The following is a 22,380-nucleotide window of genomic DNA, read 5'->3' on the forward strand; positions in this document are numbered from 1 at the left end:
ACAGATGACTGGATAAAGAAGTGGTGGTATATTTATACAATGGAATACTACTCAGCCATAAAAACTGATAACATAACGCCATTTGCAGCAACATGGATGCTCCTGGAGAATGTCATTCTAAGTGAAGTAAGCCAGAAAGAGAAAGAAAAATACCATATGAGATTGCTCATATGTGGAATCTAAAACAAACAAATACACAAACAAACAAACAAAGCATAAACACAAAACAGAAATAGACTCATAGACATAGAATAGAAACTTGTGGTTCCCAAGGGGGCGGGGGGTGGGAAGGGACAGATTGAGAGTTTGAAATTTGTAGATAGTGAGAGGCAAATGTAGAATAGATAAACAAGATTATACTGTATAGCAAAGGGAAATATATATAAGATCTTGTGGTAGCTCACAGTGAGAAAAAATGTGACAGTGAATATATGTATGTTCATGTATAACTGAAAAAATGTGCTCTACACTGGAAATTGACACAACATTGTAAAATGACTATAACTCAATAAAAAAAGTTAAAAATATTAATGCCTAGGTTTCTCCAATGGTACAAAGGAAACAAAAAAAAAACATTTAATGGACGTAAATTCAGGGAATCAGCCATCCTTACAAAGCCGCATTACAAGAGATGCTAAAAAAACTTATCAAATTTTTGAAGAAAGATGCTAAAAAATGTTACCAAATTAGAGAAGGAAAGATGTGCAACATCCCTCTTAGGGCTCATAAAAAAGTTTGAGCTGGAGTGATTCACAAAGACAAAAAGCCCAAAAGAACAGAAAATGGGAACAAAAAGTGAGAGATGTGAGCAGAACATATTGGAGGTGGTTACAGGTCAGTTCAGGCAAAATCTCAAGTGAGTTCCCTGACCTTGTGATGCCTTGCTTTCCTTGCCTCTGCAGGTCATTACTCCAATTAGTCTTCTGCCAGCATGGATGCAATGGGATTTCATTGTTTTTCCTCTGAGATCTCTAAAGTCTCCTCTCAAACAGTATCTCATTTGTCAGTCGTGTTACTGCCCCTCATCACCCTGATACTTTGCTCTCTTTCCTTGCCAGGATCTTAATCTCTTGGAGTGGCCAACTTCACCTAGCCCATTAACTGCTTTCTGGCTAGACAGATTACACTGAAAACTCCTCAGTACCCTTTACTCCTTCACTCTCTTCAAAATCTTTGGCCAAGTTTATCATGCCAATCCCTAACTCATGGTCACTTGACTCAAATTTCTCTGCTAGTTATCCTGGGCTGCAGAGGACTCTTAGAGGAAGTTGCAGAGTTGGGCAGTCCTAGTCAAAACAGACTCATGTTTGCCCTTGCTGCTGGATCTCTTACCTCTCATTGATTTCTTCCTTCCATACTGCCCAGAGCATTTATTACTGATCTGCTCCTCTCCCCTCATGGTCTCAGTTCCAAATCATTTCTCTCATCAATGGATGACCAACCTCTTGTTATACAGAGAAGCATGGGCTGTATATATACTTTTAGCTTCACCTCTCTTATCTCAGAGGAAGATAGTTCTCTCCTCTCTAAAGCAAACTCCATCTGAATTTGGATCACTTCCCATTCCTCTTCTCTAGGATTTCACTTCCATAATTGCCCACAAGTACTTTTTCATTCACAAGCATCATCAGCCTCACACTCTCCATGGCCTCCTTCCCTTCTACTGAACAGCAAACAACAACTTACCTTTAACTTTGTTTTCAGTTCTAGTCACCATTTACAATATCTGTATTTGCTTTTTCTCAGTACCCAACTTCTTGACCTGTAGTCTTTGTCCACATTCTCTCACTAATGTCACATGTTCTGGCCCCTACCTTTATCACTCTACTAAAATAGCTCCTGCTCAACAAACACTGTTCTCCTTTCTTCTTTATAATATCTGATAATTCCATTTATTCCCTATGTCAATAAATTCTTCTTGGGGGGTTTTATAATCCAATGCTTTTCTAGTTTCCTTCCAGCCTCCCAGACTGCTCTTTTTCTAACTACTCTGAAAACTCTTCTTCCTTTCCTTCTCCCTTTCTGTAGGTAGTCCTCAAAGTTCTGTATTCAGCCCTTTGTTCTTTCTTACTTATCTTTCACATTAATTTATTCATATTCTCCAGGCCTCAGTCAACTCCTCTGTACTACTATCTTCTATGCCTTCTACTTTCTTCAACCCTGATTTGTATACAAATCCTTTATATCTGTTTCCTAACTACATACCGTCTGAAGCTGATTTTATTACATTCTGCAAATCAGTTCCAGCTGTCAGTTCTACTGTTGTGGGTTGAATTTTTCCTCCTTAAAAAATATGTTGCATACCCCAGAATGTGACCTTATTTGAAAACAGGATCTTTACAGAAGCAATCAAGTTAAAATGATGTCATTAGGATGAGCTTATAGACTTAAATGACCGTTGTCCTTATGGGAAAGGGAAATTTGAACACAGAGACAGACACACACACAGGCAGAATGTTATGTGAACATGAAGGCAGAGATTGGGGTGATGCATTTACAAGCCAAGGAATGTCAAAGATGGCCAGCAAACCACCAGAAGCTAGGAGAGGGGCATGGAACAGATTCTCTCTCACAGCCATCAGAAGGAGCCAACCCTGCTGGAGCCTTGACCTCAGACTTCTAGCTTCCAGAACTGTAAGACAATAAATTTCTGTTGTTTAAGCCACTCAGTTTGTGGTACTTATTATAGCAGTCCTAGCAAACTAATACAATCACCAGCCCTCCATTCTTCCAGATTAGAAATCCTAGACTCATTCTGAGTTCTTTCCTTTCTTCATCATCTATATCCAATCTAGCACCAAAGACTTTATTCCTCCCAAATGACTCCTAGCATCTTTAATCTTAGACTCTCTGTTGCCTCTTTTTCTTCTACCATTTTCCCTTAGTTCCTGTTGCCTTCACTACCCCCAACCTACATCATTTTATATCTGAATTCCTATAAAAGTCTCTGGCTTGTTCCTCTTAATCCAAAAAATATCTCTTAAAATATATAATTCATGTTGCTTTTATCATACAATTGCCATGGTTGAAAGACATGCTTATAGTATCACATTGCCTACTATGCTAAGTCTAAGCTTGGCATTTATAGTCCCTCGTGGTTTAGAACCATCTTGCCCTCTCAGTCTTTTATACTTATCCTTATTTTGTCTATTTATTTTTATCCATCTTTTTATGTTTTATCCATCATCCTTATAGCCATCTTTGAGCCCCGCTCCTTTTCCTCATCCCTCTCTGCATCAAGATGCTTTCTACTTTCTCACCTCTTATCCAAACCTGTTCATCTTTCAAGGCCCTGATCAATTTTCACTGATTGCGACTACTCTGGCCCATGCTAATATCTCTTACCCTTGCTGCATTCTAATCAGTACCTTCCAGGTTAGCACCACATGGTATTTTTTATATTTTATGTATATTTACATATATTACATCTCTATTTCTATCAGCTTATAGGACATAGTGCTTCTAAATTAATTGCTCAAACTCCTAAAGTGGGAATAATTGGAGGTAAGGGAGAAAAGGAAGGAGACTGGATACCAATGGAAGAGAAAACTTTGGGCTAGAACAATGAAGGGGAACTAGTCTGTCAATATTTTCCAAATGTGCTCCCTGGACCACCAGCATATAAATCATTTAGGATGTCTGATGAAATTCAGATTCCCAAACCCTATTACAGACCTATTGAATTAGACTCTGCAGCCCAGAAATCTGAATTTTTAAAGGTAACCTGATGATTCTTATGTATTATATCAAATCTGAAAACTACCAGTTTAAGTGAAGAAGGCAGAAGATAGATGCTGAAAGGGAACAGTTCTTATGTTTACTGGGTACATGTACTTTCCATCATGGCTAACAATAGAATGAAATAGTTTCATACTATCATGATTTGCTTTGATGTGATTCTCCCTCTTCAACACATTACTTTGAGCACAGCAGTCCTTTCTTCCATGGCAAGAATATTTCCAGTACTGAACCACAAATATGGGCTAGCAAGTACAGAGAATCTCAAAGAATAGAAATTTTGTGGCACTCCAAAGAAAGGTAACAGACTGCTAGGCTAGCTTTGACTCTTACTTTCTCTGGGAAGTAAATTTAAACAGAAACATGGCATAGGCGCTTAGAATTCAAGTTTGGTAGTATTGAGAGAGCGAATGAGAGAGAGAGAGAGAGAGAAAGAGAGAGAGAGAGAAAGACAGAGAGAGAGAGAGAAAGACAGAGAGAGAGAGAGAGAGACAGAGAGAGAGAGAGAGACAGAGAGAGAGAGAGACAGAGAGAGAGAGACAGAGAGAGAGAGAGAGAGAGAAACCTTTGAGATCTAGTTGCTTAAGCTTTTAATTGGAACCAAGCATAACTAAAACATGTAGCTGATTTAGATGAAAACTGAAGACCGGCTCACCGGCTCACACTGAGCAGGATTTCTGCACTTGAGTACTACAGACGCAAGATAACAAAATTAGATACGATCGAGGGGAAGAAAAATGCACATAAGTCCTTGAATTAAAATGAATTGAAACCTTCTGGGAGAAAAGCTATTTGGTAAGCTCCATTAAGTCTATTGTAGATAGCTTTATTTGACAAAGCAGCATCCTGGCATGTGGAACAGGAAAGAAAATAGCTATAAGATGATCTGTTAGGGAGTTTCCAGTCTCTAAACGAATAAGATTCTGTGCAGTAGCCAATACAGCTTTTAACTCAAAAGAGATACAGAAGCAAAATGCAATTATATAACCCTAGTAAGTGCATTCAATCTGAATCTCCCATACATTCCACCCATTTCCCAATAACTCCTCAAACTCAGCAATTTATCAAGTGGATGCTCAAACGTACAGTTACACACATTTCAGGGTAACACTGGATTAATACTACACAATACTGCAGAACCTGAGGTGGAAACAAACCTACAAGTCAGACATTAATCAGCTAAAAAATATCCTGGCTAAATAAACATAAATAATTTGAATAGCTCAATTATTGTTAAACTTTTTTGTTTATTTTGGCTATAAGTTTATAGTAAGTGTTTTCAGTAATTAGTTCACTGTCCTGAAAATGTTAACTATTCACTGATTACCAAGGGTTTATTCAATATATATGGAGGTTTATATGTTTAGGGACCTAACATATAGCAAAAAGAGGACATTCAATGTAACAGTTAACAAGTGCTTTTAAAAAAGTCTGACTTGGTGGTTTTCTTAAGAGTTTTTGTTCTTGGAGTGAAGATTCTGGAATCACTCAAGTGGCTAGAACTGTTGACTTCAATATGAAAGTATTAGAACCAATAAATTCTGATTTGCATTATAATCAATCTGTTTTCTGTCTCTGTCTCTGTCTCTTTCTCACACAGACATAGAGTGGGGACAGTATACTATTATATCTCCAATGTCTAGCAGAGTGCTTGAAATACAGTAATTATTAAATGAAGAATGAATTCACTTAACCATCACAAAATCTTTTTTGATGGTGTTTATAAGGTATTTCTCATAAGTGTGGAAGCTGAGGCTCACTGGGGAAGACGTCCTTCCTGTGTCAAGAAAGGCAGAGCTGGGACTAGAACTTAGGTGTTCTAACTTTAGGTCCAGTGTTTTGTCCACCGTATCTTACAGACTCCTAAGATTGTCTAGAATGGTTTTCCTGGAAACAATGTCCTCTGGCTGATATTTTAATCCCCTCCATGGTAATCCCCTCCTCAGATGTTTTGTTATGAAATTGAAGGGTGGTGTGTTATACTGTTCAACAGGTTTGCCATATGAATTCCTCTGGGGACCCAGGCTATGGCCACAGGGTGAGACACAGTGAGGTTGTGACTACACTAGGTATGAGCAAAAGCCTTTACCCAGACAACTGTTTGCAGACTCTTGTTTGATTCCTAATAAACCTCCAAGTAACCACAATGGAAGGCAGCAGATGGGTAGACTCATATATTGTAGATATTTCCCCTTAGTTTATAGATTATCTTTTAACTTTGTGATTTTTAAAGAGAAATATTTAATTTTTATGCTGATACTTTTATCATAAATATCATTTATGATTTCTCTCTTTGGAGATTTTCATCTCAAATTATATAACCAACTCTTATATTTTCCAGAATTTCTTTTGTTATGTATATGGTTGTTTTTTACATTTGAATCTTAAATCCATCTCATATTAATTTTGAGGTAAGGTATGAGTGATATAGGGATCTAACTATTTTTCCTGAAAGTTTGGCTAGTTACCTATTTATGCATATAGCTCTCTCATAGTTTCTACTGTGGAGCATGTTACTAATAAATCCAACCCAAATATAGAACAATGGTGCCTAAATGTCCAGCACACCTCAGAAAAAGAAGTCCACTTACAGTTAGGTACTATGATGGAAGAGGGGGCTAAATTAGGACTACAGTAAATCCTGTAGCCACAGGGTTGAAATTCAGCCAGTGTGTACTTATATGGCCTCATCAATTGCTTCTAGCTTGTTCCAGTCTGATAGGTTTGTGCCCATAACTTACCTATTGTTAACAGTTTTAAAATGTCATCCCTGCAAGTGGATGTTATTTAAATAAAGTAAAGCAGAATTATCTTTACCTGATTCCTCAGTTTCTTTTGTTTCTGTTGTTTCTTCTATTTCATCATCAGACATCTCCATTTCTTCTTCTCGCCTGATTCCCATTAATTCATCATTATGTATGTTGCGAATTTCCTAAGGTTAAAAGGTATGATTTTTAAGTGGAAAGCCTTGAAAATTTGAGGAAGTAAACAGAATTAAGGATAAGGTAAAGAAGGTTTTCTTTTAAACGTGTAACAAAACTTCAGTATTCTTAAGGCAAAGGGGCATGTTGAGGCTGAGGGGAGTCTCAATAGACAAAGCAGACTTTATGTACTCTGTCCTGCATAAGGCTTTCTTTCCATACACAGAGATCTGGCAGTCAATGGTTCTTGTATCTCTCCCATTTTAGAAAGTATCTCATTTTAGAAAGTACCGTTGGCCATGAAAGACCTCGCACCTCTTACTCATGTGGAATTTTGGACTTTCCTTAAGTTTCTGTCATGTTTGCCTTCCCATGTCAAATCTTCTGATTTTGCTGCTATCCATCCTCTTTCCTCTTTCCTTACAGTCTTACTCAACAGAACTCTTAATCAAACTTTTGCAGGTTTAGGAGTTACACTAACAATGAGGTGTCAGGACTGAACTCTTACCATATCAACCCTTCCATACATAATAACTATATTCTCTGAACAAAAATGAAACCCAGCTAAACCCCTAACTACTTGATGGCATTGGAGACTGAACAAAAGCAGGAATATTCTGAAGAGAAGCTGACACTTGGAAGAAGGGTTTCAGTTTTAAAGGGCCTTTTAGTCTGAGAACAGACCACAGTTTGCACCTCACAGAGTGGCTAAATTTTTAAGAGAAAACCCACAGCAGTCTTTATATACTAAAGAAATAAAGAAGAGGGTTCAGGGCACTGGAAAGTGAGGAGGGGATCCTAGAAAGTAGATAGCCAAAGAGAGAGGGATCCAAATTTTGTATGTAAGACCCTTTCAAATTTCTGCATGACTCCTGAACCATGAAAGCACAGGGCAGATTCCAAACAACACAGCTAAGGCTAAAAAACTAAACTAAGATTTGAGCTGCCGTCTAAGAGAAACAATTTCCAGCTTAAACTCAATGAAGTAAATTGACCATTAATTCTTTGAAAGAACGAAACAGAATCCACAGACTTAAAAGCAAAATATTCACAATATGCAGGCAAAGCCCCCAATTAATTAACATACCTCCAAGAACTAGGATGAGATGACCCATTTTCAAGAGAAAAGACAATCAACAGAAACCAGGCTTGAAATGAACCAGAAATGGCAATTAGCAGAACACGGAGTTAAAGCAGCTATTATTACTATCTCAGTGATGTAATGGAAATATGTTAATAAAAAATGAAAAAATAGGGAATCTTAGCAGAGAAATAGAAACCTTCAAGAACAAAATGGAAATTCTAAAACTGAAAAATATGGTATCTGAAATAAAAGTAATTGGATGAGCTTAACAGTAGAATAGAGATGACAAAATAAAGAGAGAGATAAAAAGAGAACAAAACAAATTTACCCAATTGAAGAATAGAGAGAAACTAAAAAACTAAAAAAAAAAATAAAAAATAAAAAAAAGAATAGAGAGAAACTAACTGGATCACAGAAAGAGAGGAAAGATTAAATGATTCAAAATATTTGAAGGAAAAATAGTTGAAGATTTCTCAAACTTGATGAAATATATTAATCTGTATATTCAAAGAACTCAATGAACCCCAAGCAAGGTATATGTAAAGAAACATTTTGTCTAGGAACACGGAGTCAAACTGCTGAAAACGAAACATTAAGAGAAACTCTTTAAGTCTTTAGTAAACTAAATTTATTGCGATAATCATTTCACAATACATTTAAGTCAAGTCACTATGCTGTATGCCTTAAAGTTATACAGTGCTGTATGCCAATTATAGCTCAATAAAACTGGGGGATAAAAAGAGATACTCTTAAAAGAAACCAGAAAAAAAAAACACATTATATACATGGGAACAACAATTTGAATACTTTGATTTCTTTCAGAAAAAATAAAGGCCAGAAGTCAGGGGAGCAATATCTTTAAAGCACAAGAAGACACAAAAAATCTGTTTATTCAGAGTTCTGTATGCAGAGAAAAATTCTTTCAAGAATGAAGATGAGATAAATATATTTTGAGACAAATGTAAATGCAAGTGTTTGTCACCCCAAGACTTGCACTATAAGCAGAGCTGAAGAAAGTTCTTTAGAAACTATATGGAACCAAACTGGATAACCTAGAGGAGATGGACAAGTTTCTGGAAACATACTGTCCACCAAAACTGAATCAAGAAGAAACTGAACACTTGAACAATCCAATCACTAGAAAGGAAATAGAAATAGCAATTAAAAACCTCCCTACAAATAAAAGTCCAGGACCAGACGGCTTCACCGGGGAATTCTACCAAGCATACAAAGAAGAACTCATACCAGTCCTTCTCAAACTCTTCCAGACGATTGAAAAGGAGGGAATACTCCCAAACTCATTCTATGAAGCCACCATCACCCTGATACCAAAACCAGGCAAAGACACTAAAAAAAAGAGAATTATAGGCCAATATCACTGATGAACATAGACGCCAAAATCCTCACCAAAATTTTAGCAAATAGAATCCAACAACACATAAAAAAGATTATACATCATGACCAAGTGGGGTTCATCCCAGGGACACAAGGCTGGTTCAACATACGCAAATCAATCAATGTAATACATCACATCAACAAGAGAAAGGACAAAAACCACATGATCATCTCAATCGATGCAGAAAAAGCATTTGATAAAATTCAACACCCATTTATGATAAAAACTCTCGCCAAAGTGGGTATAGAGGGAACATATCTCAACATAATAAAAGCTATATATGACAAACCTATAGCCAGCATAGTTCTCAATAGTGAAAAACTCAAAAGCTTCCCACTAAAATCTGGGACAAGACAAGGATGCCCACTATCACCACTCCTATTCAATATAGTCCTGGAAGTCCTAGCCACAGCAATCAGGCAAGAGAAAGAAATAAAAGGGATCCAAATTGGAAAAGAAGAGGTAAAAGTGTCATTATATGCTGACGACATGTTACTATATATAGAAAACCCTAAAAGGTCCACAAAAAAGCTACTAGAGCTGATCGAAGAATTCAGCAAGGTAGCAGGTTACAAAATTAATGTTCAAAAATCAGTTGCCTTTCTTTACACTAACGATAAATCAACAGAAAAAGAAAGTAAAGAAACAATCCCCTTTAAAATAGCACCCAAAGTAATAAAATATCTGGGAATAAATCTAACCAAGGAGGCGAAAGAATTCTACACAGAAAACTATAAACCATGGATGAAGGAAATTAAAGAAGACTTTAAAAAATGGAAAGATATTCCATGCTCTTGGATTGGAAGAATCAATATTGTTAAAATGGTCACACTGCCCAAGGCAATCTACAGATTTAATGCAATCCCTATCCAATTACCCAAGACATATTTCACAGAACTAGAACAAATCATAATAAAATTTATATGGAATCATCAAAGACCTAGAATTGCTAAAGCATTACTGAAGAGAAAGAAAGAGGCTGGAGGAATAACTCTCCCAGACTTCAGACAATACTATAGAGCTACAGTCATCAAGACAGCATGGTATTGGTACCAAAACAGACATATGGACCAATGGAACAGAATAGAGAGCCCAGAAATGAACCCACAAACCTTTGGTCAACTAATCTTCGACAAAGGAGGCAAGAATATACATTGGAATAAAGACAGTCTCTTCAGCAAATGGTGTTGGGAAAACTGGACAGCAGCATGTAAAACAATGAAGCTAGAACACACCCTTACACCATATACAAAAATCAACTCAAAATGGATTAAAGACTTAAACATAAGACAAGATACAATAAACCTCCTAGAGGAAAACATAGGCAAAACATTATCTGACATACATTTCAAAAATTTTCTCCTAGAAGAAATAAAAGCAAGAATAAACAAATGGGACCTAATGAAACTTACAAGCTTCTGCAGAGCAAAGGAAACCAGAAATAAAACATGAAAACCTACGGAATGGGAGAAAATTTTTGCAAGTGAAACCGACAAAGGCTTGATCTCCAAAATATATAAGCAGCTCATACGACTCAATAAGGAAAAAATAAACAACCCAATCCAAAAATGGGCAGAAGACCTAAACAAGCAACTCTCCAAGGAAGACATACAAATGATCAAAAAGCACATGAAAAAATGTTCAATATCACTAATTATCAGAGAAATGCAAATCAAAACTACAATGAGGTATCACCTCACACCAGTCAGAATGGCCGTCATTCAAAAATCCAAAAAATGACAAATGCTGGAGAGGCTGTGGAGAAAGGGGAACCCTCCTACACTGCTGGTGGGAATACAGTTTGGTGCAGCCACTATGGAAAACAGTGTGGAGATTCCTCAAAAGACTAGGAATAGACTTACCATATGACCCAGGAATCCCACTCCTGGGCTTGTATCCAGAAGGAAATCTACTTCAGGATGACACCTGCACCCCAATGTTCATAGCAGCACTATTTACAATAGCCAAAACATGGAAACAGCCTAAATGTCCATCAACAGGTGACTGGATAAAGAAGATGTGGTATATTTATACAATGGGATACTACTCAGCCATAAAAACCGACAACATAACGCCATTTGCAGCAACATGGATGCTCCTAGAGAATGTCTTTCTAAGTGAAGTAAGCCAGAAAGAGAAAGAAAAATACCATATGAGATCGCTCATATGTGGAATCTAAAAAACAAAAACAAAGCATAAATACAGGACAGAAATAGACTCATGGACAGAGAATACAGACTTGTGGTTACCGGGGGGGGGGCAGGGTAGAGGGTGGGAAGGGATAGACTGGGATTTCAACATTGTAGAATAGATAAACAAGATTACACTGTATAGCACAGGGAAATATACACAAAATGTTATGATAAATCACAGAGAAAAAAATGTGACAATGAGTGTGTGTATGTCCATGAATGACTGAAAAATTGTGCTGAACACTGGAATTTGACACAACACTATAAAATGATTATGAATCAATAAAAAATGTAAAAAAAAGAATACATTTTTTTAAAAAATAAAAAAAATCCATTTGAAATATTTATAATCTCCCTAAATGGGGGCAATTTTCTCCAGACAGCATTGGACGTTTCCTGTATGATGACCCAATTGGGGCTAACCAAGGCAAAGAATTCTCAGCTCAGTTCTGAGGAGCCTCTGACAGGCATCAAGTGACCTCTAAATGACTCCAAGCTTCTCCAAAACGCAGTTCTCATGCTTGGTTTTTTTTGAAGTGACTTTTCCTGTGTGATCTCAGTCATTTCCAGTGTTCTTTATGCCTTCCTGCAGATCTGTGTTTACATCTGGTAGCATATCCCTTCAACCTAAAGAACTTTCTTTTTTTTTTTTAACATTTTTTATTGATTCATAATCATTTTATAGTGTTGTGTCAAATTCCAGTGTTCAGCACAATTTTTCAGTCATTCATGGACATACACACACTCATTGTCACATTTTTTTCTCTGTGATTTATCATAACATTTTGTGTATATTTCCCTGTGCTATACAGTGTAATCTTGTTTATCTATTCTACAATGTTGAAATCCCAGTCTATCCCTTCCCACCCTCTACCCTGCCCCCCCCCGGTAACCACAAGTCTGTATTCTCTGTCCATGAGTCTATTTCTGTCCTGTATTTATGCTTTGTTTTTGTTTTTTAGATTCCACATATGAGCGATCTCATATGGTATTTTTCTTTCTCTTTCTGGCTTACTTCACTTAGAATGACATTCTCTAGGAGCATCCATGTTGCTGCAAATGGCGTTATGTTGTCGGTTTTTATGGCTGAGTAGTATCCCATTGTATAAATATACCACATCTTCTTTATCCAGTCACCTGTTGATGGACATTTAGGCTGTTTCCATGTTTTGGCTATTGTAAATAGTGCTGCTATGAACATTGGGGTGCAGGTGTCATCCTGAAGTAGATTTCCTTCTGGATACAAGCCCAGGAGTGGGATTCCTGGGTCATATGGTAAGTCTATTCCTAGTCTTTTGAGGAATCTCCACACTGTTTTCCATAGTGGCTGCACCAAACTGTATTCCCACCAGCAGTGTAGGAGGGTTCCCCTTTCTCCACAGCCTCTCCAGCATTTGTCATTTTTTGGATTTTTGAATGACGGCCATTCTGACTGGTGTGAGGTGATACCTCATTGTAGTTTTGATTTGCATTTCTCTGATAATTAGTGATATTGAACATTTTTTCATGTGCTTTTTGATCATTTGTATGTCTTCCTTGGAGAGTTGCTTGTTTAGGTCTTCTGCCCATTTTTGGATTGGGTTGTTTATTTTTTCCTTATTGAGTCGTATGAGCTGCTTATATATTTTGGAGATCAAGCCTTTGTCGGTTTCACTTGCAAAAATTTTCTCCCATTCCGTAGGTTTTCATGTTTTATTTCTGGTTTCCTTTGCTCTGCAGAAGCTTGTAAGTTTCATTAGGTCCCATTTGTTTATTCTTGCTTTTATTTCTTCTAGGAGAAAATTTTTGAAATGTATGTCAGATAATGTTTTGCCTATGTTTTCCTCTAGGAGGTTTATTGTATCTTGTCTTATGTTTAAGTCTTTAATCCATTTTGAGTTGATTTTTGTATATGGTGTAAGGGTGTGTTCTAGCTTCATTGTTTTACATGCTGCTGTCCAGTTTTCCCAACACCATTTGCTGAAGAGACTGTCTTTATTCCAATGTATATTCTTGCCTCCTTTGTCGAAGATTAGTTGACCAAAGGTTTGTGGGTTCATTTCTGGGCTCTCTATTCTGTTCCATTGGTCCATATGTCTGTTTTGGTACCAATACCATGCTGTCTTGATGACTGTAGCTCTATAGTATTGTCTGAAGTCTGGGAGAGTTATTCCTCCAGCCTCTTTCTTTCTCTTCAGTAATGCTTTAGCAATTCTAGGTCTTTGATGGTTCCATATAAATTTTATTATGATTTGTTCTAGTTCTGTGAAATATGTCTTGGGTAATTGGATAGGGATTGCATTAAATCTGTAGATTGCCTTGGGCAGTGTGACCATTTTAACAATACTGATTCTTCCAATCCAAGAGCATGGAATATCTTTCCATTTTTTAAAGTCTTCTTTAATTTCCTTCATCCATGGTTTATAGTTTTCTGTGTAGAATTCTTTCGCCTCCTTGGTTAGATTTATTCCCAGATATTTTATTACTTTGGGTGCTATTTTAAAGGGGATTGTTTCTTTACTTTCTTTTTCTGTTGATTTATCGTTAGTGTAAAGAAAGGCAACTGATTTTTGAACATTAATTTTGTAACCTGCTACCTTGCTGAATTCTTCGATCAGCTCTAGTAGCTTTTTTGTGGACCTTTTAGGGTTTTCTATATATAGTAACATGTCGTCAGCATATAATGACACTTTTACCTCTTCTTTTCCAATTTGGATCCCTTTTATTTCTTTCTCTTGCCTGATTGCTGTGGCTAGGACTTCCAGGACTATATTGAATAGGAGTGGTGATAGTGGGCATCCTTGTCTTGTCCCAGATTTTAGTGGGAAGCTTTTGAGTTTTTCACTATTGAGAACTATGCTGGCTATAGGTTTGTCATATATAGCTTTTATTATGTTGAGATATGTTCCCTCTATACCCACTTTGGCGAGAGTTTTTATCATAAATGGGTGTTGAATTTTATCAAATGCTTTTTCTGCATCGATTGAGATGATCATGTGGTTTTTGTCCTTTCTCTTGTTGATGTGATGTATTACATTGATTGATTTGCGTATGTTGAACCAGCCTTGTGTCCCTGGGATGAACCCCACTTGGTCATGATGTATAATCTTTTTTATGTGTTGTTGGATTCTATTTGCTAAAATTTTGGTGAGGATTTTGGCGTCTATGTTCATCAGTGATATTGGCCTATAATTCTCTTTTTTTTAGTGTCTTTGCCTGGTTTTGGTATCAGGGTGATGGTGGCTTCATAGAATGAGTTTGGGAGTATTCCCTCCTTTTCAATCGTCTGGAAGAGTTTGAGAAGGACTGGTATGAGTTCTTCTTTGTATGCTTGGTAGAATTCCCCGGTGAAGCCGTCCGGTCCTGGACTTTTATTTGTAGGGAGGTTTTTAATTGCTATTTCTATTTCCTTTCTAGTGATCGGATTGTTCAAGTGTTCAGTTTCTTCTTGATTCAGTTTTGGTGGACAGTATGTTTCCAGAAACTTGTCCATCTCCTCTAGGTTATCCAGTTTGGTTCCATATAGTTTTTCATAATATTCTCGTATGATATTCTGTATTTCTATTTTGTTTGTTGTAATTTCTCCATTTTCCTTTCTTATTTTGCTAATTTGTGCTCTCTCTTTTTTCTTCTTTGTGAGTTTGGCCAGAGGTTTGTCGATTTTATTTACTTTTTCAAAAAACCAGCTTTTGGTTTGGTTGATTTTTTCTATGGTCTTGTTAATCTCTATTGTATTTAATTCCTCTCTGATCTTTATTATTTCCTTCCTTCTGCTGCTTTTTGGGGCTTTTTGTTCTTCTTTTTCTAATTGATTCAGGTGGTGGGTTAACTTGTTTATTTGAGATTGTTCTTCTTTTTTGAGGAAGGCCTGTATCGCTATAAACTTCCCTCTTAGCACTGCCTTTGCTGTGTCCCATAGGTTTTGAGTGGTTGTGCTTTCATTATCATTTGTCTCAAGGTATTTTTTAATTTCAGCTTTTATTTCCTCATTGATCCATTGTTTTTTCAATAACATATTGTTTAATCTCCATGCTTTTCTTTTTTTCTCCTTTGTTTCTCTGTTGTTGATTTCCAGTTTCATGGCATTGTGGTCAGTAAAGATGCTTGAGATAATTTCTATCTTCTTAAATTTGTTGAGGTTTCTTTTGTGTCCAAGTACATGATCGATCCTGGGAAATGTTCTATGTGCACTTGAAAAGAATGTATATTCTATTTTTTGGGGCTGTAAAGCTCTGAAAATATCCACCAAATCTAGTTTTTCTATTGTAGTATTTAATTTCTCTGTTGCCTTGTTTATTTTCTGTCTGGAAGATCTGTCTAGTGATGTTAATGCAGTGTTAAAATCTCCAACTATGATTGTATTCCCATCAATATCCCCCTTTATCTCTGTTAGTAATTCTTGTATGTACTTAGGTGCTCCTATATTGGGTGCATATATATTAACGAGTGTAATATCTTCATCTTGTATCACTCCTTTAATCATTATAAAGTGTCTTTCTTTATCTTTCTTTATGGCCTTTGTTTTAAAGTCTATTTTGTCTGAAATCAGTACTGCAACACCTGCTTTTTTGGCTTTTCCATTTGCATGGAATATCCTTTTCCATCCTTTCACTCTCAATCTATATGTGTCCTTCTCCCTAAAGTGGGTCTCTTGCATGCGGCATATTGAAGGTTCTTGCTTTATTATCCAGTCTGCCACTCTATGTCTTTTGACTGGAGCATTTAGTCCATAAACGTTTACAGTAATTAATGATAGATGTGTGTTTATTGCCATTTTGAACTTATCTTTGCAGTTGAATTGGTATATCCTCTTTGTTCCTTTCTTCTTCCTTTTGTGGTTTGGTAATTTTCCTTTGTATTATCATGGATTTTATTTAATTTTTGTGACTCCCTTGTAAATTTTTGACTTGTGGTTACCCTTTTTTGTAAATCTATTAACCTATTACTATAACTGATTTTATTAAACTGATAATAACATGATCTCAAACCCATCCTACTGTTAAAAAAATTTTAAAAAGAAAGAAAAAAAATTCTATATTTCCCTGCCTCCCTCTCCCACTCTCAGTGATTTGTATGTCTTCTTTTATAATTTCGTGTTTTCTTTATTTGTAATTCATGAGTTATCACCTTTCCAGTTGTGAGTTTCTCATTTCGGTAGCATCCTGCTGCTTTTCTATTTAGAATAGCCCTTTCAATATTTCTTTTAGCATGGGTTTAGTGTTGCTAAACTCCTGCAGCTTTTTTTTGTCTGTGAAACTCTTTATTTCTCCTTCTATCCTAAAGGATAGCCTTGCTGGATAAAGTATCCTAGGCTGCATCTTTTTTTCATTCAGGGCTTTGAATATATCTTGCCACTCCCTTCTGGCCTGTAGTGTTTGTGTAGAGAAATCAGCTGAGAGCCTTATGGGGGTTACCTTATAATTCACTCTTTGCTTTTCTCTTGCTGCCTTTAGAATCATTTCTTTATCCTTGACTCTGGCCATCTTGATTATGATATGTCTTGGTGTGGGTCTATTTGGAGTCTTCCTGTTTGGGACCCTCTGAGCTTCCTGTACTTGGATATCTGATTCCTTCTTTAAGTTTGGGAAGTTTTCAGTCATGATTTCTTCGAAAACCTTTTCAATCCCCTTTGATCCTTCATCCCCTTCTGGGACCCCTATTATGCGAAGATTGGGATGCTTTATATTATCCCATAGGTCCCTTATGCTATTATCATTATTTTTTATTTGCTTATCTTGTAGTTCTTCTGAATGGGTGCTTTCTGTTGCCCTGTCTTCTAGATCACTAATTCGTTCCTCTGCATTAACTAGTCGGCTTTGCACAGCTATTAGATCATTCCTCATCTCTGTCAATGAGTTTACCCATTCTGCTTGGCTCTTCTTTATAGCTTCAATTTCATTTTTGACATATTTTATTTCTCTAAGCACTATCTCTTTTAATTCCTTCAGGAATTTGATCACTCCTTTTTTGAAATCTTGATCTAGTAGGCTATCGATGTCTATTTCATTGAGCTTTCTTTCAGGGGATTCCTCTTGTTCTTTTAATTGGGAAAGTTTCTCTGCTTCTTCATCTTGCTCATACCTCTCTGGCACTGTGGTTTATGGAGTATCAGTTGTCTATTTTGGATCTTAAGGATTTTATCTATCTAATGCCTATTTAGGAATAGAACTTAGGAAAAAAAAGAAAGAAAGAAAAAGTAAGAGAAAAAAATAAGAGAGAGAAAGATTTTTAAAAGAAGGGAGAAAGAGGGTTTGAAAACAGTGTATAATGAATAATAGAAGAGCAGGTTGAAGCAGAGTATTAATCGGGTGGAGACGTCCTTTTAAAACCTTTAAAAAAAAAGAAAAAAAAAGGGGTGGGGAGATGAATATATGTGTTTGAAGCCTGTGTCTCATCAATAACAGGACATCAAAACCCAAGAGAAATAGAAATGAATTAAGAAGTAAAAATTAAGAGAGTAATTGAAAACAGAACAGGTAAAAACAGATTTTAAAAAAACAAAAAAAAAAACAAAAACAATAAAACAAAACAAAAAAAAAGGGGTTGTCGGTGTTCTCCTGGAGTCTGTGTGCTTTTAATGTGAAGTCTTTCTGTCTTCGTCCTGTTTTGGAAGCTCAGCTTGTTTTCAGAGGCCCTCCGTTGGCGCCGTCTTCTGTGCTGCTCCCAGCACCTGTCGGCAAGCAGATCTCGCCTCCTCCTAACAGAGGGTCAGATGCAGCTCTCCTCTGCTGTGGGCGGGCGGGTCACTGCCCCTCCGGATGCCGCAGTCAGGTGTTGCAGACTGGCCAGGCAGGAGGGCGGGTCGTGCCCCCTCCCAGCACCTGGGTCAGGGGCTGTGTTCCTGCCCGACAGGCGTGGGGGGGCCGCTCTCCCTCTGCCTGCGCCGCTGGTAGCTCCGCTGCTCTGTGCGGCTGCGCGCTCCGCCCTGGCCGCGCTCCGCGGGTGGGCTCGGGGAAGACCGAGGGGTAGCCTCGTCCCTGCTCCCAGCCAAGACCCAGCTCCTTGTTTGTCTTTGTGGAACAAGTTCTCTGAGGGACCAGGATGGAAGGATCCCACCTGCCCCGGGCTGTAGGCCCGTCTCAGTCTGGCCCTTGAGGCTGCTGAGCCCTTCGGTGCGGATGCAGGTTTCGCCCCTGCCCCCGCCTGGGTGCTAAGCGCCGGAGAATACGGAGGCTGTCCCGCCTCTCTTCCCCTGAAAAGTTTCCGCGGGTTTTCAGAGATGGGGGTATGCACCCTTGCCCCGAGAGCACATCAACCTTGCTGTTTTATGGAGGGCCCAGGTTGTTCCGTCCTGTACACCCACAGCCACGGCGCCCAGCCCCTTGCAGTCCCCTGGAGCTGCTTCTGTGCAGCCGCCCCCGTCCTCCGCCCGGCTTGTGCAGCCTGGCCCTGCCCGCCGCTGCCGGCCCGCGTCTCAGGCTGGGTGTCGGGGGAACGCTCTGTGCCCGTTTAACTTAGTTGTGTCAGACAAGGGCTGCTCTGTACAGATCCGAGCCTCGGAGGCTCCCCCTCCGTCCTGCTGGCCTCTCAGTTGGAGAGGGGAGACCCAGCGAGCGAGCGCCAGTCCTCCTTTGCCGCTCCCTCCCCGCGGGACCCGTCCCGCGCTGCTTTGCCTTTTGTTCTTTCTTTTTTCGTTTTCTCCTACCAGATTTTTGGCGTCTTTATCTTTTGAAGAGGGCGATGATCTGTTGGAGTTCCGCAGGTGCTCTGGTTGGCTGAGTGGGTCTGTAGATGTGGGTCTTGGTGTATTTGTGGGAGAGGGTGACTTACAAGTGTCCTTCTACTCCGCCATCTTGCCTGGCTCTCAAATGGATTTTTTAATAATTAATGCTACAGGTAATCACTATCTCAACTAATCCTCTCCTTTTTTTTTTAAATTCCTTTTATCAGGAAAAATAATAATTTCTATATCAAGTTAAAAGAATATAAATAAAAGTCCCTATTTTAAAAAGTAAGGTATTCAGTGTTATCACTGATAGTTGAGAAGTAATGGAAAAATAGAAGAACTAGAAAATAGAAATACTAACATAGCACCCCTCATGTGCTGCAGGGACATTACTTAAAATAGAAGAAAATAATGACTTGCTTGAGAAAAATGAACTTTAAAGGGCTGTGTCAAGAGAGAGATTTGCTATGTCTTATTCAAACTCACTGCACAGAGAACAATAAAGGAATTGGTCATTTCTAAGAATTCATTCTATCTCAGGAGTCTGGATTTCAGTTATCAAAGAGCTGTTACTGGAAAGGTGATCATAATGAGATTTGACACTGGCAAGTTCAACTATTGTACAACTTACTTCATCAGGAAAAGTCAGAGCTCTCCTAGTTGCGTAACAAAAATATAGACTGTCAGAAGGTATCAGCCGAGACCAACTCTCAATTCACAATGTCGTCTAACTCTGGGAAAGTTATTGTGTTTCTTAGAAGAGTAAACTGTGTTCCTTCTAGGGAAATGTCCCAGGGCAGGAAGATCTAAATGATAGCTAAGACATGTCCTGTAGCTGCTTAGCATCCACAAAGCATTTTTCTGCTTCCAGCTCTGCAAGAAAGCGTAATCTCTTGTTAGAAGTATAAAATGTTCAACAACTAAGTGATACAGCTTATCTAGAGGTCTTTCACGTCTTCAAAAAAATCCCTAGAAAAATAACAGACCCATGGGCAAATTTTACCTCAATGCCTCAAAATACTTGAGGAAGAAGAGTTACCAGTTCCTTTAGCTGATAATGAAATGAGGGTAAGAAAAACTAAAGAGAAGCTTGCTCTAAGTTATTCAGTCAGACAAGCCAAGTGGCAGAGCTTTGAGCTCTCTAATCACTAGACAATTCTTCTTAGCTACAAAGAAACTAAGGCCCATATCATTACTTTTCTATAAATACCAATACTAAGTCACACAAATGGGAGAGAAGGCCAAGAGAACAACAGACATTATAGGGGTACCATATTACAGTAAACTTAGGAAGAGCATTCAGTAAATGACACTACTCTTAAGTAAAGCAAGTGAGATTTTAATGCTTTGAAAACCTTGCCATTAAAGCACTTAATATCTAAGATGCCTATTTTCTATATTCTCTGGTGGATCATAAAAGCTCTGCTTTGGGAATCAAACCCTAACAAATACCCTCAGAGTGAAGGGCTAAAAGGTAACATTTACCTAAGGAAGGCACTCTATCTAGCTTGTACAGAGGAGCAGGCAGCAAAATGACTCTGAACCACCAAAGTGCAGGCAGCAGGAGAAATAGCTGCCTCCCAGATTTGCCCCTTTTCCCATCCTGACAGTTGGATCCAGTGCTGGAACCAAAATAGTGGCAATGGCATGCAAAAATGTTTTCCAGACATGTTCATTTGTAAATCTCTACCTGAAATTAACTGGCTCATATCACTGATAAAGTACATTGAAAAAGGTAAGCTAGCCCTCCTAAGGTTTCCATACCACTCTGTCACCCACAGTAGACCTGTGATATTTTTCATTTGAACAGTGACCTGTTAGTAATTCCTGAAAACGCATAATACTGGCTTTGAGTCTGTTCTAGCGGTAACTTTTTCTGAAGCTTAGAACTTCACATGCTGCTCCATAATGGAGGACAAAGCATTTTCAACATAGAGTAAAACTGAAACCCTAGACAGAGGAAAATGCATGAAAAGAATCATCTTTGTACCAGCGGACATTTTTGATTTATCATAAAGTAAGCAAATCATAAATCATGACACATTAATTATCTAACTATATAGTTTCCAAAAATTTATGTGGACTTAAATTTATCTTACTCATGTTTTATGATAGGAACATGAGTATAAGAAAAGCAAAGTTTTTTATGAATTGTGTAATAAAATTGTACTTACCCAGACTTTAAATATTAACAGGATACTTGGTGAGGAAGAGGTCAGATCAAGGAATGGAAAGGAGCAGAGGGTAGGGAGATAGCTTCTACACTAACGTAGAAATTTGATTCTGAGATACCATTCAAGCTAATGAAGCAAAGCACAAACACAGGCTCTTAATCAACGTCTACTGTATGCCACATAATGGAAATACAAATTAGGTTGATCCAAATTGTGTTAGTATGTGTTTTGATGGCTGAAAGCCAACAGCTAGGGTTAGTGCAAATGGGTCCTAAAACAAGGGTATGCAGATGATGCAAACATCTATCTGTGAACAGTTCTTCAGAGTTTGGAATGATAGGCCTGGAAATCTAGAGAGAAAGTTATTTTAGCAATCACAGTATTTCATTTTATGAAAATGTTGGTATATAACCATGTCCCTTTCCTCTAGCTTAATGGTATAAAATCTCACATTAGGGATAATGCAAGGGAGAATCTTCTAGTGCCTACTGCTATGGCTCTAGTTTCTACGTATCATCCAAGGTGTAACTTGTAATCTAGGCCAAGGTCTTAGTAAGAGAAACACACAAGTTTTAAATAAGTCTGTAGAAAAAGAGTTCCCACAGCACACAGAACTGTCAGTAAAGTCAATATAGATGCAAACTTTTAGTAAAGGGAGGGACTTCAGCCTTCTCTTATTTTATTACCCTTTCCAGTTGTATCAACAGGAGCCTCACACACATATAGATCAGGAAAGTAAACCAATAAAAAAGACTCATTAGCAAATTGGTCTGCCTGGCATATGCTACCACTGTGAGTGCCTAAGCTCCCTGAAAGGTGGGGACTTTTCCTTCTTACTCCATAACTTCTCTCTCACCAGAATAAGATGGTGTTGGATGGTTGTAGGAGGATGACAGCGAGACAAGGAACAGGTTCTTTGTGACATGAGGATGTCACCAGCTGGCTTATACCCTGAGGCAACTGGTAGAAAAGGTTCAATATCAAACACTTCTACCTTGATGAAACCCCTAACTTAAGAGTTGTAGCTCTGATGCCTAGATCAAGGAAAAGCCAGTTGTGTGAATTAGGTCACTGAGATGTCTGATTCTCAGTGAGGTGCTAAGAGGCAGTCTCAGTTTAAGAGGAAAGTTTTGTCACTTTCTACAGGATACCTCCTTTTAGTCCTCAGAGTTGCCTGTCATCAAGCAAAAGTACGATGATGTAAAAAAAATTTGTTTTTGAAAAAGCCAT

The 22,380-nt window shown here is 38.0% G+C and overlaps 1 protein-coding gene across 10 annotated transcripts in view; it reads right to left on the reverse strand.

The window, feature by feature from the left end:
* Positions 1-22,380, reverse strand: part of ENOX2 (ecto-NOX disulfide-thiol exchanger 2) — a 258,174-nt gene that overhangs the window by 19,073 nt on the left and 216,721 nt on the right. For all 10 annotated transcript variants that reach the window (XM_015238923.3, XM_015238922.3, XM_031671327.2 and 7 more), the window contains one exon: positions 6,556-6,670. In XM_015238923.3, the coding sequence (XP_015094409.1) occupies positions 6,556-6,670 (115 nt within the window). The remainder of the gene's footprint in view (positions 1-6,555; positions 6,671-22,380) is intronic.

The sequence above is a fragment of the Vicugna pacos genome, chromosome X, assembly GCF_048564905.1.
Source record: "Vicugna pacos chromosome X, VicPac4, whole genome shotgun sequence".
Taxonomy (NCBI): Eukaryota; Metazoa; Chordata; class Mammalia; order Artiodactyla; family Camelidae; genus Vicugna; species Vicugna pacos.